The 27,535-nt window shown below is 38.9% G+C and overlaps 1 protein-coding gene and 1 long non-coding RNA gene across 4 annotated transcripts; one reads left to right on the forward strand and one right to left on the reverse strand.

The window, feature by feature from the left end:
- Positions 1-2,857: 2,857 nt before the first annotated feature.
- On the forward strand, positions 2,858-16,914 carry MEPE (matrix extracellular phosphoglycoprotein). Of its 3 annotated transcripts, none has more exons than XM_005555380.5 (5): positions 2,858-2,913; positions 4,584-4,649; positions 8,507-8,560; positions 9,564-9,656; positions 15,103-16,914. In XM_005555380.5, exons 2-5 carry the CDS (start codon positions 4,596-4,598, stop codon positions 16,567-16,569), a joined length of 1,668 nt encoding a protein of 555 aa, XP_005555437.3. In that variant the 5' UTR covers positions 2,858-2,913; positions 4,584-4,595; the 3' UTR covers positions 16,570-16,914. The 3 variants fall into 3 exon arrangements, with proteins under 3 accessions (XP_005555437.3, XP_005555438.3, XP_045248579.2); XM_005555381.5 differs by having other exon boundaries at positions 15,106-16,914; XM_045392644.3 differs by lacking the exon at positions 8,507-8,560.
- On the reverse strand, positions 2,912-21,677 carry LOC123573598 (uncharacterized). Its single transcript, XR_006698242.3, has 3 exons — positions 21,503-21,677; positions 20,186-20,282; positions 2,912-7,640 (listed from the first exon to the last, which is right to left on the reverse strand). It is a non-coding gene; the product is annotated as an uncharacterized lncRNA (long non-coding RNA).
- Between the last annotated feature and the right edge of the window lie 5,858 nt (positions 21,678-27,535).

The following is a 27,535-nucleotide window of genomic DNA, read 5'->3' on the forward strand; positions in this document are numbered from 1 at the left end:
GTGGCCCCACCCAATAGCTCAAACCTAGTCCTGGAAAATGTTCTTAAAAGCAGTTCTGTAAAAACAGAACTACCATTTGATCCAGCAATCCCGTTACTGGGTATATACCCAGAGGAATGTAACACATTCTACCATAAAGACGTATGCACATGGATGTTTATTGCAGCACTGTTCACAATGGGAAAGACATGGAATCAACTTAAATGCTTATCAGTGACAGACTGGATAAAGAAAATGTGGTACGTATACACCATGGAATATTATACAGTCATAAAAAACAAAGAGAGCATGTCCTTTGTGGGAACATGGCTGGAGCTGGAGGCCATTATCCTCAGCAAACTAACACAGGAACAGAAAACCGAATACCACATGTTCTCACTTATAAATGGGAGCTAAATGATAAGAACTTATGAACACAAAGAAGGAAACAACACATAGTGGGGTCTATTTGAGGGTGGAGAGTGGGAAGAAGGAGAGGAGCAGAAAAGATAACTATTGGGTACCGAGCTTAATACCGGGGTGATGTAGTAATATGTACAACAAACCCCAGTGACATGTGTTTATCGATGTAACAAACCTTCACGTGTACCACCAAACCTAAATAAAAATTTTTATAAAAAGAAGACATGAGGTGAGGGACAGGAGGAAAAACAGCTCTGGACACTCAAAAGAGGAACTGCAGAGTTCAGATATGATTAAAAAAAAAAAAAAAAAAGAGAGAGAGAGAGTTAGCCTGACCTAGAAGAGGAACAAGTTTCTCAGGTAGAACTGATGAAAGACTGTTTTGTTTATGTTTTATGTTTTGGTTTTTGTCTATTTGGAGAGTTGAGAGAAATTGAGAGTTTACACTTAAACCTTATTATATATCATTTGTGTATTTAATATACAACTGTTAAAAGCATATTTCACTGTAGGAGAAGGTAGTTCTTATCACAAAGTATAGGTTGAATAACTCTTACATTTTTATTGATGCTTTAATATATAGTTGTAATGTCAATGACCTTTACAGGTATTATAATATTTTTAGATTAAGTGGAACCTCTCAAACTATTGCAACAATGATTTTGGTAGCCAGTTTGGGCAAAACAAGAGAGCAGGCAATCGCACTTGAAAGATTCATTCTATTATAGGTGTGTTACTTGTTTCATTAAGAAATTGAGTGTCCTAAATTGTCCATCTTATAAAATTGATGTCTAAATCCAAACTCACAATGTTTTCCTCAAAACCATTTTCTTCTGCATTTTTTCTAACATGAAGAAAAAAATCAACTTTATTCTTCCAGTTGCTCAGGACAAAAACCTTGGTGTCATCCTGATTCTTGATTATTTTCTCACAGGCCACATCTGGTACCTCAGCAAATCCTATTACCTTTTTTTCCCAAACTTCTTCAGAATATGACCAGGTTTCATTATCCCTTCTGCCATGTTCAAGTTCAAGCCTCCATCATCTCTGGCTGGGATTATTGCAAGAGCTTCCTAACCATTCTCTCTGCCTTTTTCCTACTTCAGTCACTCCTCAATCATGCCGGTGTTTAAAACATCCAAGGACTTTTCTTCTTACTCATAGCAATGTCAAAAGCATTGCAATGACCTACAGGTCCTATACCACCTGCCATCTAATACCTTTCTGACGTCATTTGCTGCTATTCCCCTTGCTCAGTCTCTCTAACCAAAGTGGCCTCTTCTCTGCTCCTGGAACAAGCCACAGGGCTTTTATTTCTGGGGCACTGTTTTTCCTATTTCTTCTTCCTGGAACGGTCTTCCCATAGACAGTCATATAGCTGCAGGTTTATCTGAGTCTGTTCATGCTGCTACTACAGAATACCACAGACTGGGTAATTTACAAAAAACAGAAATTTATTTCACACAGTTCTGGAGGCTGGGAAATCCATGATCAAGAGGCCAGTATGTTCATTGTCTGGCAAGGGCTGTCTATCTCTTCTTCCAAGATGGCACATTGCTACTGCGTTTCCAGAGGGGACAAATGCTGTGTCCTCACATTGCAGACAAGCAGAAGGGCAAAAAGGGACTAGCTAGTTTCTTCTTGCCCTTTTATAAGGTCACTAATCCCATTCATAAGGGGTCTGTCCTCATGACTTAATTACCTTCTAAAGAGCCCATCTCTCAATACCATCACCTTGGGGTTTAAGTTCTAATATATGAATTTTGGAGGGACACGTACATTCAAACCACAGCAAGGTCTTTACTCAAAAGTTACCTTCTCATTGAGGCCGTCCCAGGACTTCCTATCTAAAATTTCACCCCGGTGTCCCCACCCCCAATGCTTGTTCCTCCCCACAATATCTTTTCTCTGTAGACTTCATCTATGTCAGTATCTAATCTATTTAACTCATTTATCTTGTTTATTATCTGTCTCCCTTTTTGGATTCTAAGCTCCAGGAAGACAGGGATTTTTTTTTTTCTGTCTTGTTTTGTTCACTGTAGTTTCGCCAATGCCTGTCACATAGTAGGCACCTAAAACATTTTTGTTAAATGTTGCTGAATTTCATTTAGATAAAATTGACACCATAAACTTTCTACATAAAATGATAGCAAAAATGTTTTCCATTTCTAAGCTTGTTAGGTATTCAGTTGGTCCTAATTAGCAGTTCTGAAATCAATTTTGATTATCTGACAACATGATGTCCAAACTGAGGTATTTATATTTTCTGTTTATCCCACTTTCTGGAACATTTGATAGCAGCTCTCTACCACAAACACATTTTTAGATTAAAATTACTTCGCCCCCCTATGGTTATCTGTGGGCACTTGTAACAAATTGTTTGCTAGTGCTGAGTGAGCCAGTGCTGATTGGCCATTGGGAACTCGAACAAACTTTAAATTTCAGCAAAATGCTCAGAGACTGCTAATCCTGCAACAAGAAGCCAGGTATTCTGAATTTAAAAGATACCAGGTAATTTGGCTTTCATGTTCTTGATAGCAAATAGCTTTATATCATAGTTGTTTACGTTTTTAAGATGCTTGCCACCCAAGTAGGTTTTTATTGCCTTTGAAAATCTTCTCTGCTGAGCACAACTATGTATTATTTGGTGCTTTGCTTTATAAACTAGGAAATGTGTTACCATGCTCTAGAAATCATCAACTAAAATTGATGATCTGATAACAACTTTCTCCTTTTTTGTTATTAGCATTATCAAGATCCAGAGTAACTCAGACTTTAATTTTCCTCTATCCCTTCACTTAACAAACTGTAATCAGGAATATCTGATCTTATTCATACTTTGAAACCTCGTCTGTGTTGATATTTCTACTGATCAGCATTAAATCATTTCATAAATTACTTACGTTGTCCTGATCTATAAAATGCTTGGAAGGGTCAACTATAGTTAGAATTTAGATCCATTAATTTAGAAAAACATAGCCTAGGATTTTAGAATATATTTAATAGCTATATTTATTTCTCCAAATACCAGCTTTTCCTTGAGATGTTTAAAGATTGCAAGAATATTTAGATTATTTTTTCCCATAAAAATATTTTTTCTTCATGAAATCTCAAAGTGGTATAAATTTACTGTTTTCATAATATAATAATAAGATCAATAGTCCAAAGACATGTTGACATTTTTCCAGTCTAATGGCTACCTAAGTGAGCTCACTAGTTCCTGTTGGTATATTTACCAAAACATAAACAAATACCTTTGTTTGTAACTAAATGTTAGTATTTTGAACATCATTTTGTTGAGCCCAATATAAGCCTTTAAGTCAACTGCACATGGATTTTTCTGTAATGAGATAAAAGAATAGAAAGTTATTTAAGGCGGCAGACAGTCTTGATTAAGAAAACTGGGTCTATAGCCACATTGCCTGGATACTAATCCCAGTTCTGCCCCTTAGTATTTGTGAGTTATAAGGCAAGTTATTTGATCTTTTTGTGTCTATTTCCTAATCTATACAACAGGCATAGTAACGCCACCTAACTTGTAGGGTTGTTGTGAGGCTCAAATAATTGAATGCATGCAAAATTCTTAGACCCAGTGCTTAGCTCATTTTAGTATTCAATAAATGTTAGCTATTAATGTCAGTGTTGCAAAAATTAGTTCACTCTCCAGCCCATGAATGGCTACTAATTCAGACACATTGCTAATGAACATGAGACACAGATTAGGGTACCAGCCCGGAGGGAGATAAGCTTTCTCCACAGTGCAATCTGCTGCCCTGACAGACTTAGAGTGTGTTATGGGCTGCTGCATCAACTTAATGTCATTTTGAATTATGCAAATAATTAAACAATCTCTTTCTAAAGACAAGAGGAAGAAGAGCTGATGATACAGCAAATAAATGTGTCTATAAAATATATTTCTATCAACTGACTTTACTGTTTTAATGATATTGAATAATTTTCATTTTCACATTGGAATAACTAGACATATGAAAGCTCCTAGATTAAAATGTCCACACTCGGGTATAAGTACATTATACATGGTCTATACACACACATACACAAAAAGAAATGAACTGCCAAGGGGAAGGGTGTTTATATATTCCTATGTGTTTTATCTCTTCTTACAGCCGCAGTTTATAACTGGCAATGCTTTGTGGTAAGATATTGTTGTCTTTTCACAGAGATTCTCAAAGATGCGAGTTTTCTGTGTGGGACTACTCTTTTTGAGTGTGACCTGGGCAGCACCAGTAAGCATTTACAAATTCAATTATGTTTCAGATAATCTCTTGTTCTCTTCGTTTGTTTTTCTTTCAAGCAATGTTTATTTAAATTAGTAGCATCTACCTAATTCACTTATTTTAAAAAGTACCAAGCAAACAGAAAGCATCCAGCACTTAACACACTTAACCAAGGAGGTTCTCAATAAACGTGTGCTGAACTATGAGATCTCACAACGTTGCCTTTTAAGGAACACCAAAACCAGATTTTTTGAGAAAACCAGGAGGCAGCCACAGCATTTCAAATCCGCTGATACTAATGAGTGATACTCAAAGACTCAAACTATAACATAGCAAAATAACCTTTTAATATTTTCCTGAAAACTTAAAGAATTTGACATGAATGTTTTAAAGCTAACCAACTAGATTTAGCAGATAGATAAAAATACAAAGAGACCAGAAGTCTTCTGTATTTCTTGCAACACCCCAATACTGTGGGATCCTAGTCGTGATTTTTCTCTTCATCAGTGAGGCTACAGATGGGATGTAGTACCCCCAAGCTTAGCCCAAATCAAGCTCCTACTTCCCTGTGTGTCTTTTCTTCCCTCTGACTCACCCAGTTGAATATTCAGGATGTGACCAAATTATCTTGTGAAAATGCTGAGTGTTAGTTATTTTCTGCAATGCAGACACAGTGCTAATTAGATAATGTCTGAGCAGCATCCTAACTTATCAGAACAACCTTTTTGGTTGGAGAACCATGGAAACAAATTGTCATCCCATTGCCAGTCATACTTATATATATAGGTCCTGAGTGAGTGGGTGACTAGTAGGGTAACCAGGCTGATGAGGATGACCAGGCAGCCGAGGGCCACATGAAAGGCAGTGAAAGTTGGGGAAATGTGTTCCCTTCTCCACACACTCTGTGCAACAAGGGTGTGCAGTACAGTCCTGTGGGGCCTGTACTGCTCACAACACGCATTTGTGAGGCCCCAGGCACAGACCTCACTCAATCAAGGCCTAGAGGCTCAGGTGTCTCTCCCACCTCTCACGGTGGAAGAATGAGTCTTGCTGTCCCAGCTCAAGTCAGCCAGCTGAAGACTCTATTTTGAGCAACGTATTCCAAGAAACAGCTGGAGTGGGGCTTTCTCATCATTTTCCAGTAAATGTGCTATGTCAACATCGATTCAGTGACCACTGATCAGAAGAGGACGCCAGCTTTCCTCCCCAGAGGCAGACAGTGCCACCTCCGTTACAGGGCCACATTCAAGCCCAAGATATCTGCCTGAGGGTATAGTGGGGAGAAGGGAGGGATGCGTATTTCAAATGAAAGCAGCTCAGCAAGGATGCAGAGGCAATATTTGTAACTGCGAATCATTAAATATGATGTTTTCTTCCAGGTATAAAGATGCCATTTTAGTAATTACCTAAATTTTTAAATGATAGATTGGTGGCTTAAGAAACTAGTATATACTCAGTCACTTGCATACGTCTTGGAATTACAAGCCAAATTCTAAAAGATTTTTAAAAGGAAGAAAATGAATGTTTATTAGGCTATGCAATTCAGTTAATATTCATCAACATGCAGTTAGACTAGAAAGACTTTGTTGTAAGTCACAATAAATCAAAACTGTACCTAGGTACTCTATATTGTCAAGTATGTTTCTAACCCATATGTGTGTGTGTGTTCTGTAAGAAGATCCCTGATACCCCATACTATGATTTCTTTCTTTTGCTTAGTATCTGCCCATCTCATTTTTATGCTTTCTTCTTCCTATAGTCCAATTTCCAGAACTGTTTGCACTGTTTTTATATTTTTGAAGAGTGATATAATGGTCCAAGTTTATATTCACAAGATTATATAAGAATCAACATAAGAAATGCAATAAAGGATAAAACTATAAAATATGCCTTGAAGATAATTACTATAAAGTTTAGGAACATTTCCTTTTATTACTAAATGCTTTTTCGTATTTAGTCATTTAAAAATGTATTATTTTAACCCCAGGACTTTGAGGCAGAAGATTTAAATCAAAATATCTTCTCTACTTCTACTGCAACCACCAACTGTATGAGTGTAGACAATTCTGTTTCTTCCACTGCTTATCTTATAAGGGTTACTTTGGGACTCAAATGAGATTATGTGTACAAAAGCAATTTACAAACTATAAAGTGTCCTATAAATAGAAGGTGTTATTGATAAACTATTGTTATTTTCTAGAATGGAATAGAATATTAGCCTGCTATGCCTTGGAGTCCAGCCATGGAGGTGCTTTCTAAACTTCTGAGTTTTGTATTTTGAAGATGATTTTATCCGCTAGAGTCCAGTCCGGAAAACAAAATCCACTACAGAGAGCTCAGTAAAGGGGCTGTCTAAGGGAAACTAGCTATAAAGTATAAGGAAGAACAGAAAGGCCAACCAAGGGTGGTGAGACCACCCAAGGATCAAAGTTACCACCACCCTTAGGGCTGAAGGGGAAAAAAAAAAAGGTGCTGCTCCTAGGCCCCTGGGTGGGGGAACTAGGACCACAAAGGAGATGTACCCGGTTCTAGAGATGCAGCCCCAAAAAGAAAGAGCAAAGAAGGACATACCCTGGCTTCTCTCTCCTTCTACCCCTCAGTCTCATGCCAGGCCTCCTTCACCCAAACCCGGTCTGAACACAGAGGACAAATGAGTTTGGGAAATGAAGGAATCAGTTCAGATTGAGCTGGAGATTTAAAGGCCCTTAGAGCAAGCCTGGACATTCCCAATATCTTAGTGCAAGGAACAACCTGTCTGTATTAAACAAAATATAGAAACTTACAGCTTCTTCAGGAAGAACACTTTCCAGGTAAATATGACGGCTGGCCTAGGTGGCCCTCTTTCTGTTTATCTCTTTATTCAATCTTTCCCTTAAGGGGTTCTCTCTTTTATACGATTGATCCACCGTGATGCCTGCTTCCACTGTAGCACACCCATTCAAACACGACCCAGTCCGCCCACTGGTTCCCGGTGCCACATCTGAGATAGGCTAGGAGTTTCTGAAAGAAAGAGGTAAATGAAAAATACTGAGAATTAAAGAACTGTTACATCTATTCCTTTCATAAAACACTTGCTCCCAGATTTATGGTTCCTGTTCTGCATGCTTTCCTGTGGTATACAAACTTTAGCCCAAAGGCCTGGGACAAACTGCCAGGGTCTATTCTTTCTTCATTTCTGCCCTTTCTGCGCTTCAATAGCTACCCTTCACCCTATGCTACCCTCAAGAAATTTTGACACTTTATGTCAAACCAAGAAAAAGAATTTGTCCTAATTTGCTGGCCACCTCCATTTTTCCTTCTCAGAATGAAACATCTGGCAGCAATAAGGTTTTATTCTTAGGTGTGATCCTACCCCTCATGTGAACAGCTATGGTTTGACTCTCCCTGGGCCATCAACAGCCTCATACCTTAATTCAATATTACAATTACTCAACTTATATAATTGATGCACACATATAATTTAAATCGTCAAACTCTGATTTTAGTTCACTTATATTTAACAACTCCCAGTTTGCCAGTGAAAACTTCTTTTTCAGTGGATTCCGATGGCAGCCAAGCTCCTTCATCTGGGGTGCCATCCCTCCCTTCTCCCCCAGCACACCCACTTAGCGGTTGTCTGAGCTTGAATCCAGTTCTGTAGTGGAGAAGGCATTGTCTCCCTCTGGGGGCAGAAAGTTGGCACTGTCTTTCGTAATACTGAAACAAATACTAACAAGATGAATGTGTCAATCTTCTTTTGGTTAGAATGATTTTCCACATTGAATAATATAACCCAGTGAGAGAAAAATAAATGAAACGTTTGTTTAATGAAGTTAATGAAATAGAATGTTCTAGTGGGTGAAGTTTTGTTTCTTGTTTCCTTTCAGACATTTCAACCACAGACTGAGAAAACTAAGCAAAGCTGTGTGGAAGAGCAGAGGGTAAACAGAATTCATCTTCTCAAATAACTCTATTTTGGCTCTGTAAAGAAAAAGTCAGTGAGAGAAAAGTGTAACTGTCAAAATAGTCTTGGGTACTTTGAATGGAAGTGCAAAATTATACAACATAATATTGGCACTTTCTAGTCAATCAGGTATTATAATTCACACACCATGTGTGACAGAAAAGAGGAAAACATTGTGAATAGAGATTTATTTCTCTCCAATGTGATTTCTTCCTTCAAATGAAACAATGCTTTGCCAGGCAACCTTCTCAGGGCTAAGTGAGTAAGAATTTGGGAACATTGCTACTAGCAAACAATATTTTCCCACACATGCACCTGACAAACACTTGGCTCTCAGAATGATAAATAAGGGAGTAAAGGGGAAGGTAGCTATCAGTTTTTAATGAGGAATTCTATGTCCATGGAGTCAGCTTTCCATATGCAAACAGTTAAAAGAATCCTCCCCGCTTTGCATGCCACCAAATTGCAGCTTACTTCTGCCTATCACAGAAAATTATGTTCTAAGAACTAACAATCTTCTGTACCTTATCTCAGCTGAAAATTACAAAGGCCAACATTGACAGCTTAAGAGCCTGAATGTTCATGCTGTGAGTTTTGCCAATTAGACATCAGACATGAATATTGTAAATCCTGCCTTTCTCCCGGTCCTCTCACCCCCTCCCACCTGAAAATATTTCCACATGCTCCAATTCCATAGAAATTTGGTAATAAAATCCATCCACCCTAGGACAGAAAGCAGTTGACAGGCCCTTCGGGAAAACGGATTTAGAGTTATGTAGAAAAGAGAGAAGGAACAAGTTGCTGTCTTCGGGAGCTGGCTGACACACACCCTCCTGTGGTTATAAGAAGTACTACCATTTGTCAGAGGCAGAATTCAGCTTCACCCAAGTTTTAAAGTTTCTCATAGGATTAAAAAGAGAGCTCAAAAATTTCTTTGTAAGAGATAAAATGTGCCTTAATATAATGTCGTGTTTTTGTAGATAACATACAAGGGTCACCATGAGAAACATGGACATTATGTTTTTAAGTGTGTTTACATGTCACCTGGGAAGAAAAATCAAACTGATGTAAAGGTAAGCTGAATCTCTGAATGACCATTCTTAGCACGACTAAACTCTGGACTAGCCCTAGAGGAAAATGTAGGGGAGGCGAAGTTTACTTTTGCTTGCTCTGGGATTTCTGTCTTAAGGTTGGCACTTTTTGTCCCTTCCCTCACTCCCCGGGCTCCTCAAGCCTCTCTACTACAAAACTCTGGGTCCCAGAATCTTCCTGATCCCCAACCCATGCCTTGGCCCACATCTCGCTCTGCTTCAGGACCTGCGGCTGCAGGTGTGATACTCATGGACCCCAGGTACCCATGGGCTGCTGTGTTATTGCTTCTAAGTAACGTTTGGTGTTTTATAAGGAAGTTTTCTTGACATATTCTACCATACGCTCTGACGGTGGGGATCTCAGCAGAGAACGGCTAAGAGGAGAAACCATTTTGGCCTAATGAGTGATACATTTTACTGTCTCTTAAATTCATTCCATGGGTAACTCCATCTGTGTTGGGTTGCTCAGAAGTAAAAGAATGAGGCCCTTGTCACTGCAATGACAATAATTCTTTTCACTCAGTCCCTTCTTGTAGATTCATTGGCCAAAGGGCTGGAAATAGCTTGAAATACCATCAGAAAAAGGGCTATTGACTTTTTCCAAATCTGGTTTTATTCCCCATGGAAGCAATAGTTTGTTTCCCTTCAGAATGTTATTTTCTTCTGCCATCAATATCCTTTAGATGACATCTCTAAGACTACATCTAACTGTAAATAAGTTAAAACATATCCATTTGACAAATACATGTGGAGTTCTTAACTAGTGTGTAAGATACTATGTGAGATAAAACGACGGAGAAACAAATTCTTTCTCTCCAGGATCTTAGAGTTAGAAAAGAAACAAAAGGCGCTTACAGAAATTATTGTGAAACACGACAGAATGTGGGAGGTGCTATGTGAGTAGTATCCAGAAGAGAAAAAAAGATCATGCTTTAGGGGCTTGGAGTAGAAAAAAATTAGTTCCTAGCCTCTAGTGTTCATAATGGAAACAATTGCACTGGGCCATGGAGGATGAGTAGGATTTGAGCAAACAGAAGTGAGGCCATTCTCCATGAAAAAACTCATAGGAATCAAAGCATGGAGACCGAAAAGCAGAGCATAGAGAAGCAGTCAGCCAACTGGTACACGGACCACCGAACAGTCAGAAATCATTTAACACAAGCAAATGTAAGAAAAGTTTCTTTCTATTTTTTGATATTTTCTTCAATGCAAAAATAGCCATCATAGACCACAGGTTAAAAGTTGTTTCATGTTTTCATTTATAAAATTATCCTATTCAGTCTTCTAATAAAATGCACACAATTCATTAGTGTATATGTTACTTTTTTTAAAAGCAGAAAAGCACCAAAAATAAAACATAACTTCCCACTTCAGACAAGAGAGAGAAAAAATTAGGAAGAGATTACTATAACCTACTGATTTTAGATTTAGTGTTTAACTCAAAAGGTTATATTAGTAATGAGTAAACAGCAATGAACTTGATTGCAAAGGAAAACATAAATGTCCAAGTAAAACTTTCTGAGACTCAATTACTCAAGACAAATATTTAAAATACTTTTTGTTTAGTGATATATTACAAAGTTTATTTCTATTTTTTTCTCATGGCAAAATCTTATTTCAGAATATACCCACCAATATTAAAAAAATTAATGAACAATAATGCCATAACTTTTACAAATAAGTAATTTCAAATTATATTTTACAAATATTACACATTGGCACTTTTGCAGACCACATATTAGCCAGCTTCTTAAAAGTACAGGGCACTTCTAAAAGCCATTTTTATTTTGAGATTCAAATGTTAGCTGATTCAACAATTTCCCCACTACTTCCAACGGTTAATAAGATACATGTATAAAAGCAGACAGTCCTCCAAGCAGAACAGTACCTCTGTTTGGGAGCAAAAAGAGAGAGAGAGTCCAATCAAAATCTATTTCAGATAACATCCCATCAACGGCTACAAGCTTGCAGAACACACAGCCTGGGGGTGACAATTGGCCAGTACGGGAGCGGGGGATCCAGAGTTTTTCCATCTTCATCTGCCTCTACAACCAATATTAGAGAAGTCCAGAGACTGGGAGAACCTCTGTGCATCCAGTAATCACATGACTATCATTAATATTATCTAGGAAAGAAACTATCATTCATTAAAGGGCTATGCCCAGTTCTGTATGCTTTACGTGCATTATTTAATAAAAATCATTTAATTCTTCCCAAAATATTGAAAGGTAGATATCATTTTTATTTTACAGCTAAAAAAAGCTAAGGCTCAGAGAAGTGAAATAATGCTCCCAAGATCACACAGCCCATAAATGGCAGTGAGGCAACTCATTCTAATGCATGTGCTCTTTCCATAGCACAGCTACTTTCGTGAGCACTGGATTGAGGGATTAAGAAAGACAATTTGGCAATTCCTGCCTGCTATTTCACTCAACACATTCCCTATGATCCTGCGCGATCTCAGCTCACTGCAAGCTCCGCCTCCCGGGTTCACACCATTCTCCTGCCTCAGCCTCCTGCGTACCTGGGACTACTGGCACCCACTACCGTGCTTGGCTAATTTTTTTGTATTTTTTTTTAGTAGAGACGGGGTTTCACCGTGTTGGCCAGGATGGTCTCGATCTCCTGACCTCATGATCCACCCACCTCAGCCTCCCAAAGTGCTGAGATTACAGGCGTGAGCCACCACCCCAGCCTGCATTTGGTTTTTCTATCTTCTTTGCTACCTTCCCTACACACTTGACCAAATACTGTGAGCTTCTGGCTGCATGCTCTTTTTCTCTCCATCAGGGAGCTCTCGTGTATTCTGACATCTTTAATGAACACATCTAAGATGTCCACATGCTTGACAAGAGCCAACAAATTGAAGTGGTGGTCAAAAAGACAGCACAAAATTAAGCTGTTATTAGTAAAAATAGGGCTGTGGTCAAGGCAAGGAAGCGGATGAATTCCCGATGCTTGGGGCTGATCAGGTCCCATCAGAGTCAAGGTCTGATTTGGGATCGCACAAACAAAAGGGAATTCATCATCAGGTGATGGGTCTGAATGGAGTCACCTAGCACAAGAGGACTGTAGTGTCAACCTGGAGAAGAGAAAGCCGCCAGTGAGTTCGAAGGAAAACTAGACTTTTTCAAATGTTGGGAGGGTTTCATAGGAAAGAGAAAATAAACTTATTAGGTGTTGCATCAGGAAAAATGGATACTAGTTTCAAGTTAAAAATTTATTGAAAAAATTACAACTATATATAAGTGAAACAATAGAATCTGAAAAGTAATAAACAATTAGCCTGTAAGATGTTCAAGGAAAGAAGAGTTGACCATAGGCTATGAAAACTGGGAAGGACTTGTACTGGGACCCCCCAAGAACCTGTGATACCCAATTCTCTATCTCTAACTGTATATTGCTTTTTGAGCTCAGGTTCTATATTCCCTTAACATCAATATGTCTAACATTAAAGTCCTTGTCTTTTTCACCCTGTCTCCATTTTTACATGTTAACATTCCAGTCCATTTTAGTTATTAAGGCTTTTTCTGCTTGGGCACCAAAAGAAGGGTTTTTTTTTTCTTTGTAATGTTTTTCTTTGGTATAATCCTAATCCAAGTGATTACATCTCATTACTGGATACTACAAAAGCTTCCTACACGTTATTTCGTACCACTGTTCCTCCTAAATCCTTAATTTGTATTTTGTTAATCTCCTATGAACTTTCACTAGCTCTTCACACTCTACAAAATAAAACCAAATTCTTCACCCTGGCATTCCATCTTCTACAAGTCTCCGGCACTCTGTTTGTCTGTGCAGACCTAATTGGTTACGATGTCTCTGCCTCACAGACCTGCCCCCACCCTCCACACCCCTCAGGATCACTGCCTTTGCCAATGAATATCACCAGATATTGCTTAGAACATGTAGCACCCAGCCTAATTTTTTCCATGTTCCACTCTCTCAATAAATATCTCTTATGTTGATTTCATATTACTCATCAATTCAAAGGCCTATGTAGGGATGTTGTATATTCCAGCTCATCCTACAATTTGGAGGTGAAAAGAAAAAATGACATTTAGTCTGTCTATAATCGTTCTGTTGCTCAAGAGCTCCTCATGGAGGAGCAAGGGAATGTGCAGAAATTAAATTCAGTCTGTTTAAACTTAAGGTTATCTAATAATTAAAATAGTTTATTTAAATAAATCAGTCTCTTCAGTTAAAAATGCTCAAATCCTCACTCCCCCTCCTTCTCCCTCTAAGATGGCATCCAGGTGTGTGGCTTACACCATCCACTACATACCGTGCACCAAATGGACAACATGGCTTACACCATAGTGAAGAGGAAGACTTGCAATCTTCAGATATGCATGGGATAATGTTGCCTAACCACTTGAATGTGTCTTGCCCTGCTTCATTCTAAAATGAAGTTGTTGGCTACCATAGCTTAGGATTCAATCAGTATAGCCTTGACTGGGGCCCAGTGGTGACTCAGTCTCTCTTAGCTCCCATGGGCAATTTAGACTTCTCTCTGTTTGAGTATGACTCACATTTGTCCCTAGTATGTACTCCATCTACGCTGCTCCTTTTAGACCCACTTCACTTCCTCTATGGCAACACTCTCTGGAAATCTCCAGACCAGATGCTCAGACACTTCTATATTTAGCCTATGCTGCAGAGAAATAGCGAGTGGCATAGGGTACAGTCAATCTCAGCTCTTTCTTCCTGACCGCATTGTTCTGCCAAGCTTACTGAAAGTTGACTGCACCCAAGGGTGATAAAACCCAGGATATGGAGCAGCATCTTCACAGATCCTGCCCCTTCCCCCACCAAAAAAAAAGAATGAATTGAAATATAGATATATAAATACTTTATTCTCCTGCTCCGCTTTCTCTTTTTCATCCCATTATTCTCCCAGGGACTTTTCTTTTAAATGTCAGAAGATTCTTCTATTTGCAGATTTTCTGTTTAAAAAGAAGCAAGAAAGAAAGGAAAGAAAAAGAAAACACTCTTTCTTTTAGGCAGAGGAATACCTCTGATGATCAGATTGAAGGAAAGAAAAGAGAGAGAGAGAGAACTAATTTTAATATATGAAATCCATTTTGCTTGCAATGACTCACTATTCCCACTCTGTAGGCTTAATCATATTATGTCTCAATTGTGTCCTGCTTCCAAACAATTGAATATGCCACTTATTCTTAAAATATTCTCACAATTTCCCTTCTGCATATTTGAATATTACCCGTTTTTCAAGCCTAGTTCATTCTTCTTTCTCCATGAAACCTGATTTGACCATTCTAGAATGACCTCTACCAGTAAACCTCTGTTGAGTTAATAGATCCTTTTTATTAAATATCTGGTGGATGGTTTTTATATTGCCTAAGAATTATTATATTTTTAAAATTTTACATGAAATAATCACTTCGTATTGAAAATTGTATTTTAGCAGGAAGAGAAAAACAAAGACAATATTGGTCTTCACCATTTGGGCAAGAGAAGATATCAAGAGCTATCATCTAAAGAAAATATTGTCCAGGAAAGAAAGAAAGATTTGTCCCTTTCTGAAGCCAGTGAGAATAACGGAAGTAGTAAATCTCAAAATTATTTCACAAATAGACAGAGACTGAATAAAGAATATAGTATCAGTAACAAAGAGAATATTCACAATGGCCTGAGGATGTCAATTTATCCTAAGTCAACTGGGAATAAACAGTTTGCGGATGGAGATGATGCTATCAGCAAACTACATGACCAAGAAGAATATGGCGCAGCTCTCATCAGAAATAACATGCAACATATAATGGGGCCAGTGACTGCAATTAAACTCCTGGGGGAAGAAAACAAACAGAGCAAACCTAAGAACGTTCTAAACAAAATTCCAGCAAGTATGAACTATGCTAAAGCACACTCGAAGGATAAAAAGAAGCCTCAAAGAGATTCCCAAGTCCAGAAAGTTCCAGTAAAAAGCAAAAGCACCCATCGTACTCAACACAACATTGACTACCCAAAACATCTATCAAAAGTCAAAAAAATCCCCAGTGATTTTGAAGGCAGCGGTTACACAGATCTTCAAGAGAGAGGGGACAATGATATGTCTCCTTTCAGTGGGGACGGCCAACCTTTTAAGGACATTCCTGGTAAAGGAGAAGCTACTGGTCCTGACCTAGAAGGCAAAGATATTCAAACAGGGTTTGCAGGCCCAAGTGAAGCTGAGAGTACTAATCTTGACACAAAAGAGCCAGGTTATAATGAGATCCCAGAAAGAGAAGAAAATGGCGGAAATACCATTGGAACTGGGGATGAAACTGCGAAAGAGGCAGATGCTGTTGATGTCAGTCTTGTAGAGGGCAACAACGATATCATGGGTAGTACCAATTTTAAGGAACTCCCTGGAAGAGAAGGAAACAGAGTGGATGTTGGCGGCCAAAATGCTCACCAAGGGAAGGTTGAGTTTCATTACCCTCCTGCACCCTCAAAAGAGAAAAGAAAAGAAGGCAGTAGTGATGCAACTGAAAGTACCAATTATAATGAAATTCCTAAAAACGACAAAGGCAGTGCCAGAAAGGGTGTAGATGACTCTAATAGGAACCAAGCAATCTTACATGAAAAACAAAGGTTTCCTAGTAAGGGCAAAAGTCAGGGCCTGCCCATTCCTTCTCGTGGTCTTGATAATGAAATCAAAACCGAAATGGATTCCCTTAATGGCCCCAGTAATGAGAATATACCACACAGCAGAAAATATCATTATGTACCCCATAGACAAAATAATCCTACACGGAATAAGGGTATGCCACATGGGAAAGGCTCCTGGGGTAGACAACCGTATTCCAACAGGAGGCTTAGTTCCCGTAGAAGGGAGGACAGTAGTGAGTCATCTGACAGTGGCAGTTCAAGTGAGAGTGATGGTGACTAGTCCACCAGGAGTTCCTAGCAGGGTGACGGTCTGAAGACCTCATCACCTGTGAGTTGACGTACAGGAGAGCCACCTGACAGCTGACCAGGTGAAGAGAGGACAGGGTGAAGAAATGAGTGAGCCAAGAATCCTGGTCCCCTTGGGGGAATTTTTGCTATCTTAACAGTCACAGTATAAAATTCTATTAAAGCTAGAATGTTTTTAAGAAAAAAAAAATCATTACAGATTTATGAAATAGGTAACATTTGAGTAGGTGTCATTTAAAAATAGCTTGTGAATGTCACAAATGCCTTCTATGTTGTTTGCTCTGTAGACATGAAAATAAACAATATCTCTCGATGATAATTTGTATTAAGTGATCTATAAGAAGCTCTGTTGTCTGTGGTGCTTCATTTCAGAGGCAACAAGCTTAGCTCTGCCTCCAGCACAGGGAGTGCCTATGAAATTGATCCGCTGGGGAAATGTCAACTGTGTTCCTCCACCCTCTCTGCTTGAGCCAGCCTTTCCTTTCCCCTCTGGCCTCCATTTGTGCTGATACAGAGATCCTACTTCATATCTTCTTCCACTCTTTCCTCTGTTGCACATGTTGCACATATTCTGCGGCAAATATTAGCTCCTGAAACAAATCTCCATGTTTTCATTTTTCTCAGTTCTACCTCCTTCCAGACAAAGAGGACTATAGGGTAGAGGGAGGGCAAGAGGGAGAATTTGAGGAGAAACACAAATGCAAAGCCAAAACAAAAACTTAGTTTGAGAAATATCATTCACTGGCTGATCCCAAATCATTTCCAGGCTATTTCTTTCTCTTGTCTTTCAGTGTAGAGGTTTTTCCAGCTATTAATAGCTTTGTGACACTGTTCTGGAAACTAGACGTAAGTCTCCTCGGTTAGGGAACGGGGAAGAGCTCTGGAAAGCTCTTGTGCCTCCTGATAAGAAGAATTTATATAGCTGGTATACCACCCTTTCTCCTTTCTTGCCCTTTTCTTGGCTTGACATGAACCTGATGCATGGAGGAGCAGTCATGTTGTGGCCATGAAGGAAAGGACAAAATAATCCTAGAGGAGCTACTGAACCAGCTCCATCATCAGCTTCCTGCCTCCAGAATCTTTGTCCTGTGAGAAAAAGAATGCTCTTTTTAAGTGACTGTTTGGAATTTTTGTTGCTGCTGTTATTGGTAGCTGAATTGAATTTGTAATTGATATACCTCTCCATTTTTTACATTCCTCCAAATGAGGAAAGTCAAAAGAAGAAAAGAAAGAGGCAGAGAATAGAGAAAGAAAAGTGCACACATTTTCTCTTTAACATGTAAGCTTCCAAACAACAGAAATCTTGACTGAGACATTCTGTACAGCACCTAAATTATTAAGTTGAATAATGTATGTAGCAAAAGTCAAGTCAATGTCAATATATTATGGCACCTTCAAAAAATCTAAACTCCCACATTGGGTAGATAGAGGGTGCTTCATTTACTAAATGAAAGTAGCCATATAAGCTATTGAATAAATCAGACTCTCAACATACACAAATAATAATGGCTAACACGATTTGCATAGATACCATGAGCCATGCTCTGTGAAGTCCTTTCATCCATACAAATACTCTATAATATGGTTACCATTATTACCCCCATTCTATAAATGAAGAAAAAGACACAGATCTGTAAGTATTTGCTAGGATTTATACCCAAGGAGTCTGGTTTCAGAGTGTTTACTCTTAAACAATCACTAACATGACATTTATTGCAAAGATAAATGTACATAATATACACATACATATATGGCTGTATGTATATATAGACATGTATGTATACACACGTGTACATAGATTGTGTGTATATTCATCCACGTAATAGGAATATGTGTGAGTATATGTGTGTTTTCGTGAGTGCACACACACACACACACACACAGAGAAACTTGAAAGAATGCAAAGTAGAACCTAAAAACAAGGAATATCTCCCCCCCGGCCCCTCATTTGTTCCCTATCTTCTGGAAACAACAGATCAGAATCAAGGGAAAGACTTAACATATCACCCAATGTTACCATCAGAATTCCGGAGTAAACTATTCCTAGTAATTTGCTTTTTAAAAAGTAAAAGACAATTTGTGGGGGAAAAAAAAAAAAACTGGAGGCAATTAATGAAGTAAAAAAAAAAAAAAACTCTATCAGAATTTAAATTGCAGATTAATAAATTGAAATCAACCTGCTACTTATATTTCAGGTTTATATCAGAGTTTTACATGTAAATGGTCTGATCACATGAAAACACTTGGCATGGTAAAAGAAAAATATGAACTGATGGAGAAATATTAATGCTTTCTTTGGGTAAATACAGATGGACCCTTCCAAAAGTCACCTGTCATAGTCTGCTATCTAGTGGAGAAACTGCGTATTTCAATTCTCTGGTCCGATTTTGTTTCCTCTCTCCAAGCTTCAGTTTTCATGGATATTTCTTCAAAACACTGACAATGTTCATATTTTTTTTTCACCCAGTTAACAGAAACTAGAAGTGTGTTGGAATCCACGATGCATTGCTATTTGATGCAGACGTGGAGGAATTAGTCCAAACACAAAAGGCCAGAGATCCACAAGGACAGTCAGTAGTCAAGAGTGAGGCCCATGTCTTATCCAAAGCCATGTTTTAGCCATCAAGCTGCACTAACCTCAGTTAAAAAAAAAAAAGATATCTGTTTCTGAAATTGGGCAAAAAATTTCAGCCTCACGTAGCTGCCTTATAAGGGACGATGGAAATTGACCTAGCCTGCCACCTTGTGATCAAAAAGAAAAGGTCGCTGTACCAGTCCTGCGAGCAGGGTCCAGTTCCGTCATTTATGTGCAGCCCTGGTACTCCATCCAACCTCACCTTCCTGGCCTTCTCTGCTTGTAAATATTTACTTTGATTTTATAATACTAATTAATCTGCTCTTGGCAAGTCTACCAGTCAGGGCAACATATCTGACCTTGTCTGAAATAACATTTAGCTCAGTTGAAAAATATTTATTGAACAACCATCTTTTACAAAATTATTTGGAGATCAAAAGAAGAGATGCTCTTGGTCTTTATCAAAACTCTAAGTAAGTAGGGAGAAAGTCATATGAAAGATACAAGGCAGAATGTGTTAAATAATAGAAATATAAGTAAAGTGAGACAGGAGTTCTGAGAAGAAGATGAAAGTCTAGCTGAAGGGAAGAGCCAGGAGATAGAAAAACGTATTTTACTTAACGTATTACACATAGAGAGGCTGCAGACAATAAGTCTCACTGGTAAATAAGAGCTTCACAGTGGCGTCCTTAAGTGATCCCATGTGTAGTTTAGAGCTTAAGAGAGGTCTCCCCAACCAGTGGATGGGGAAGGAGTGGTGAGTGAGGTAGGGGTCAGGGGAGGTGGAAGGAAGAAGACCAGCCAGGAGGAAGTCACTCAACAGGCTTTCGCTGTGGTCTAGAATAAACATCATGTTGTCTCCTCACTCTGTCTTTAGGGCCTGCCTGTAACTAAGTAGGAGCTCAAGACAGCATAATTTTCAAAGACATTATGATGCTTTTACAGAAGTCCACCTTTCAAAAACAACTTCGATATGAGAAGGTAAACTCTGCTAGTCAAGAGAATGATACTTAACAGTCATATGTGTTAAAATATGGTATTAGACGTCCCAAAGGAAAAGGAGAAGAAACAGATGAGTCTGGATGAATGTCAGGAAGAGGGGAATTGGGGGGCTGAAAGAGAAGGGGGTAGATAAATGGTTAGAAAAAACTTAATGAGGAAGCCTGGAAAGAAAAGAGAACAAAACTCCAATACAATCCTAAGTCCAGAAATCCAAATGAGAATAACGTCAAAAACAATGAGTGGACCCACACAAAAGCTGCAAGAAAATCTACCTGAAGCTGGGGTCTACACTTTCGAGAATAAGAACAAGAGGAGCTGTTTCATTAAATGAATAATACTCTATCAATTTGTGGGCATATGGTTTAGTGGAACTAACCATAGACACTCCCTGTTTAGAAGTGACTTGCTGGATTTGAATTTTAAGTAGATTTTTACAATTGTTAGGTTAACAGAATAATAATAGAAGTCAAACAATCTTAAATAATTTTTACTTAAAACAGCATTAGGAAGATAGAAGTATTAGGTTAGTGCGAAAGTAATTGCCATTACTTTTAATGGCAAAAACAGTAATTACTTTTGCTCCAACATAATATCATGTGAAGAAAGAAAGTTGTCTATTTAGCAAAGAGGTAATTCTGAGCAGGCCGGCTGGGGCAGATCTTAGACACATTGCATAAATAAGTGAATGGAGTAATATTTGTGATATAAGTCCGTGAATGGGATCCAGGGATTTCCATTTTTAACAGGTCCCTCAAATGATTTTAAGGCAAGCCAAAGTTTGAAATCACTAATATGGATGTCTTTCCCAGTGACCTTCAAATCAGGCACCTGGGCCTCCCACAAATCTATGGCTAGTCCAGACCTTCCCCTGTATTGACCTGCCATTGCAGGAATATTTCAGTTTATGATGAAAAATAGCTTGTCCTTGTGGATTATCTTATATCAACAAATAATAAAAATATCATTTAAAGTGAGTGTAAAAGGCTGGGAGTGGTGGCACAAGCCTGTAATCCCAGCACTTTAGGAGGCCGAGGTGGGGCAGATCACCTGAGGTCAGAATTTCGAGACCAGCCTGGGCAACATGGTGAAACCCCATCCCTATGAAAAACACAAAAATTAGTCGGGCCTAGTGACACAGGCCTATAATGCCAGCTACTTAGGAGGCTGAGGCACAAGAATTGCTTGAACCTGGGAGGTGGAGGCTGCAGTGAGCTCAGATCGCGCCACTGCACTCCAGCCTGAGTGACAGAGTGAGACTTTGTCTCAAATAAATATTAATTAATTAATTAACTAATTAAGTGAATGTACAAGATAGCATTTATAAACAGACCTTTAGACAGGCTCTTGCAAAACAGAAACTATTCACGGTGCATATACGTGACTTCCCCACTCGCTACTCTGTGGAAAATAATCTGGTGATTGTGGAGCCGTAGTGTGCCATCGGTCATGTACAAACCGGTCATCCTGACAGGATATGATCACAACCGTTCAAAGTTTACGTGTCTCTGTAAAAGACAGAACAGAAAGTGTGACAAGGAAACCAAATAGGAACAGAAGGAGCAAAAGTTGAAAGTACAAGAGCACAAAAGTCACACTATGCTGATTTGAGACTGAGCTTACTGCCTCATGTTGTGCAAAAGTGTGAGTTCTGGAAGAGCATTCCCTATTAATAGAATCTTTAGTTAGTAGAATTTTACAGCAATGATCCATAAATCTGTAGTGTTCTTCTACAAAATCTGCCTCTGTCCTGGTTCAGTGTTGGTGCTCTGCCTTCCACAGAGATCCAGGTTGATGAAAGGCCCTTCCAGGGAAGAGCCCCTCAGTTGCACCATCATGTTATTCATCAGGACCAGATGAATAAAGAAGGGACGTACAAGCGTGAAAGCCCCCCAACATCTGAGCCTACTGGTAGCCAACAGAAACAAGTTTCCAACCCCATCTTTTGGCTTCCACATTTCAGCTTACTCTGGTCTGTTCATCTAACACTTACTAAAAGCATGTGACAGTAAGCTTTGAATCAATTCACATATATTTCTCTCTCAAAATAATGTTTATAGTTTTCTGATTATGAGAGAAATGAAAAACCCATTATATAAAATTACCAAAAAAAAAATCAAGAAAAAAATTACACTTTCATCACATTTTTTCCTGCCAGTTCTTTTTCTAACTATATACTGACATATATTCTAAGAAAACATATTCTTAGTGTCCTTTTCTACTATCTTAATTTGTTCTTTTATCACATTACCACACATTTTTAAATTTTATTATATACATTTACCACAATTTGTTCAGTCTACTATTGAAGGATACTTAGCATTTTCCCAGTTTTTCTCTATTATAAACTCATGTTTTTCAACTTTACTGAGGTATGATTGACAAATAAAAATTGTATATGATGCTTAACCATTCTTTTTAAATGGCTGCATAAAATTTACTGCTTGGATTTACTGTCCTTTTTTTAGCCACACCCCTATTGATAGGCATTTAAATGATTTTTAGCTAATCATTATTCAAACAGTGTTACAATAAACAGCACTGGTCATATATCTTTGTGTATAACGGTAGGGTAAAGTTTTAGCATTACCAAGTCTATTTTAAATATGAGATACAAAGATGCAACACCAACTGTCATATACCTGAAACCAGGTTCTTAGAGCAAGTAGGTGAATATTGCACTTTACATAAATTTGCCTCTGTGACACTTCCACCTGCAAACAATATGCCCCAGGGCAGTTAATTCCAAACACTGGTGACAGACTAGGTCCCGTGGAGTCATCTGAAGATCTTTATCATAAAGCACAACCCCTGAAGCTCCTTCTCCAAAGATTCAGATTCTTTGGTGGGTCCTAGTATTCTACATTTTAGGAAACTTCCAGATGACACTAATACACAGCCAGGTTTGAGCAATACTGCCCTAAGAACCCTTGTTAAGGAGCTTTTAAAATGCAAAACCAGAAAACAGTCACTAGGTGGCAACCTCGCTCACTTTTTGAAAAGCATTTTGAAACAAAGAGTTTTTAACTTTCATTCACAATTAAATTTGGAAATGTCTCCCTAAAGGAAGTTTTTTTAAAAAAAAAAAAAAAAAAAACGTGCAATCAGGTGCCTCTCTTTTATAATGCCCATATCCTATTAATTTTAAACTCCATAATTAAAAAGAGGGGCTCTTTTGTTTGAATAATAACAGCCCCTTCTGGAAACTTAATCTAGTTTTTGTTTGCACACATCTCTCCTACAAAACTCTGAATTTCCTGTTTCCTTAGATAATAAAGTGGAACTTGTCTTAACTAAAAAGTCTCTTTTCTTTCTTACTAATGTCCGAATCTCATTAAAGCCAAGATCAGCTGTGTTTAGTTTTGTGAGGCTAAACCCCCTGATATTAACACGTTGCCATTCTTTTTCTAACCAGCTCTATACGGGTGCAGAGATTCTTGGAAGAAATCTTAGAGATCATCTGGTCCAGTGCTCACCTAAAGCAGGTTCATTGTGTTTCATCCCTAATAGCTGGTCGTTTTGCCACTGTTTACATACTTACACTAACAGGGAGTTCATTACCTTACCTTACACTTTTGGTGCTAGGCAGAATGATTCATTCATTTTCCACATGGCATGTTTCCTGTTTTCTACGCTTCTGCTCATCAAACTAAACATTTTTCAATGACCTTTCGTGTGCTCTTTCACCACACTTACCTCCAGTTGGTTGGGCACAATATTCCACATATTGTTTGAACGTCTCAGCAGACCATGTAATAGTCCACCCTTTATTCTGGCCACTCAATCCTGTTAACATAGTCTAGGATTGTGTTCGACTCCTTAAGATCTACAAAATGCCTATGATCGCACTTGGCCCAAAATACAGGCTGAGTTCATATCAGTTTCCCTTTCTCTTTATTTCTAATTATATGAGTACTAACTTCCTTCCGGTTTTTGTTTGCTCATGCGCTTACTCCATAAAAAACAATATTAGGCCAGCTCTTCTCTTTGTACCATATTATAGCATTTATTTTCTGATCCAGCATACATCATGCTCTACTTCATAATGCTATTTTATTGAAGTTTCTTCAATCTCGATTTTGTGATCCTAAATATTAACTATCACTCCCAGTTTTTGAGATGCAAATACTTCCTGGGTGTTCATTCAGCAGTTTGAAGAAATTCTGAACAGGGCAGAGGGCAGGCTAGGACAGTGCCTGCAGCATATTGATGTTGGCCCCCTTGTAGCCTGACGCTGATCTATTAATCAATACTTTTTGGGTGCAGCTGTTCAGTTAATAATGACTATGGCTCTATTATTAACTAGCCTAGATATGCTCACAAAAGAATTTTGTCAAATGCTTTGCTAATATCAATATGCTGAGCTCTACAGCATTTTCTAAATCTACAAGACCAGCAAGAAGATCAAAAATGCAATCAGGCCAGGCACGGTGACACACACTATAATCCCAGCACTTTGGGAGGCCGAGTTGGGCAGTTCATTTGAGTCCAGAAGTTTGAGACCATCCTGGGCAACACGGTAAAACCCATTGTCTACAAAAAGAATACAAAAATTAGCTGGGTGTGGTGGCATGCTCCTGTGGTCCCAGCTACTCAGGAGGCTGAGGCAGGAGAATCACTTGAAACCATGAGGCAGAGGTTGCAGTGAGCCGAGATCATGCCACTGCTCTCCAGCCTGGATGACAGAGCAAGGCTCTGTCTCAAGAAAAAGAAAAAGAAAAAATGAAATTAGAATACTGACAATACAGAAAACTGTGATAATGTAGACTTTAAAAAAAAAAAAAAACTAAAAGTGACTTTCACTCTTGGAAAGGTGAAATAGATTACAACCAAATTACAACTACAATCCCTGGACATATGTAAAACAGACGCGAGAAAACTCTGAAAGGTGGAGAGAATTCAAAAGATGGGCCAGGGACCTTAAGACTCAAGGAATGACAAGGCATTACGTTTCCCGGGCTTTTTTTGGTCTCATATATCCCAGACTTGGAGCTCAAGATGCTGGCAACCCGGAAACACCAAGTACAGACCAAAAAAGCCTACACACTCTAGCCAAAGGAACAGGAAACGGGCAGCCCAGCAACACTGAACACTTTTAGACAATAACCACTCTACTCCAGCCAAACACCACAGAGAAAACTGTGGCCCCAACCCCACCCACACAAGCCAAGGCTGAGTGGGGAGCCCAGACTTTCAACCTGGAGACGCCGCCATGAGGTGCCTCAGCCCCGTCACCACCACCACCACCACCTCCGGAGTGGTATCACAGAAGGCTGAGGAGAGAGCTGGTACTCTCATTCCAGCCAGCCTATTACAAGCAGTTCCTGTGGTATCGATGGAGACCATGAGGACAGCCTGGACTCCACTCCTACCAGGCACCTTCCTGCTGAGGTGCGGGCACAGGAGGTCTAGTGGAAAGTCAAGATTTTTACCAGTGCTCAGTGGTAACAATGCCACCTACCTACGGTGCCAGTGGAGACCATGTGGGGAGCCAGAACTTCCACCCTTTCCTGTAGTAATGAGGAGCCCCCAACACACACGCACGCACACATACAGGGATGTCAAGGGAGGCCAAGTGGGAAAGCTGGGCTTCTATCTCCACCCTTCTAAAGTGGTGTCATAGGAAGCAAAAATAGAAGTTAAATAATACCCAGAGTCTTATAATGTGAAAGTACCCAGGATCCAAATGAAAATCACTCATCATTCAAAGAAACAGGAAGATCTCAAACTGAATGAACAAAGGCAATCAATAAATGCCAACACTGAGTCAGCAGAGATGTTAGAATTTCCTAACAAATTATTGTGAAGCTGCCATCACAGAAATGCTTCAATGCAAAATTTATAAATGCACTTCCAACAAATGAAAAAGTAGAAAGTTTCAGCAAAGAAAGAGAGGATCTAAAGAAGAACCAGATGGAATGTTAGACATGAAAAAGACAATAATGGAAATTTTGAAAAACTCAGTGGATGGGCTTATTAAAAGAATGGAGGGAACAGAGGAAAAAATCAGTGAACCAGAAGATAGAACAATTTTTCAACCTGAACACAGAGAAAAAATCGCCTGTAAAAACAAACAATAAAACAAAAACACAAAAGCAGAGTCTCAGGGACCTACGGATCTAACACTTGCGTCATTGGAGTTCTAGAAGAAGAGGAAAAAAAGGGCAGGGCTGAAAAAGCACTCGGAGAAATAATGGCTGAAAGCTTTCCAAATTGGCAAAAGACAAAAACCTACAGATTTAAACAGGTGGGTGAACTGCAGACAGGCTAAACCTACAGAAACCCACAGCAAGCTAGAAAGATCATGCAGGTTTCTCCTTTCTGAATGAATAGAGTGAGAGAATCTGATGCATCCATTAGCCGAATTCCTCTAGAGTAAGGTCATCTGATCTCTCAAATAATGAAGGATTCTATTTCCTGACCCAATCAGAAGGTCAGCTGAACCTGTCATCAGAATGTTATTACATTTGCCTAAGAGTGAACCTTTCATACAGGGTGCTAGTTGGAAAGCCTGAGGTCAGAGTGGAGACTTTAGTGTGCCTGAAGGAACAGGCTCTTGGCTGTTTTTGTCTGTTTGCTAATAAATGCTTGACCATGTGGTAGCATTCTGCTTTCACTGTTTTCACTGTTAGATACCACCATGGGAGCAAAGTCATGGGAAAATAATTCCACAGTTCCTGGCCACTCCTAACTATTGGACGTGCCAGTGCTTATCAGAACAACCTGATAATTGTGAATAGTTTAATTGACTTAGGTCATTCACAACAATGTAGTACCAAGAATCTCTGTTAAAACAAGCATGCTAAAGAATTAAAACACATTTTATAGGTGACATATTTGGAATACACTAAGCCAGACTTCTTTATTTATGATAAGTTATTACTTTTAGGAAAGGTCGAATCATGTGATTTAGATGGGGAGAAATAATACATCAAATCCTACTGGTGTAGGACTTTATACTTAAATATTTGGGTAGAAATTAGGGTAGTGGACACTTGTGTAGAGGCTCCTCTAAGGACTTACAATAAATACAATAAATGGGAGAAACTAAAAGGAAAATTGGAAAACATGAAAACCAAGTATGAACTATCTGGGAAATATATTCATAAATATCATTAAACCACCCTAAAACTTAGGGGCTTGAAACAAAAAACATTTTATTTAGCTTGTAGGTCTTTGGCTTGGCTAGGAGGTTCTTCCAGACTGGACTGTTAGCTGATCTCACCTGGGCTCTCTCATGTATCTGTGCTCAGTTGGCTGGTCACGTATAGCCTCCCTCCCTCATTCACATGCTTGGTGTTCAGCAGGCTGTTGCCTCAGTTCTCCTGCTCATGGCCTTCATCCTCCAGCAGGCTAGCTCAGGCTC

The sequence above is a fragment of the Macaca fascicularis genome, chromosome 5 (genome assembly GCF_037993035.2).
Source record: "Macaca fascicularis isolate 582-1 chromosome 5, T2T-MFA8v1.1".
NCBI lineage: Eukaryota > Metazoa > Chordata > Mammalia > Primates > Cercopithecidae > Macaca > Macaca fascicularis.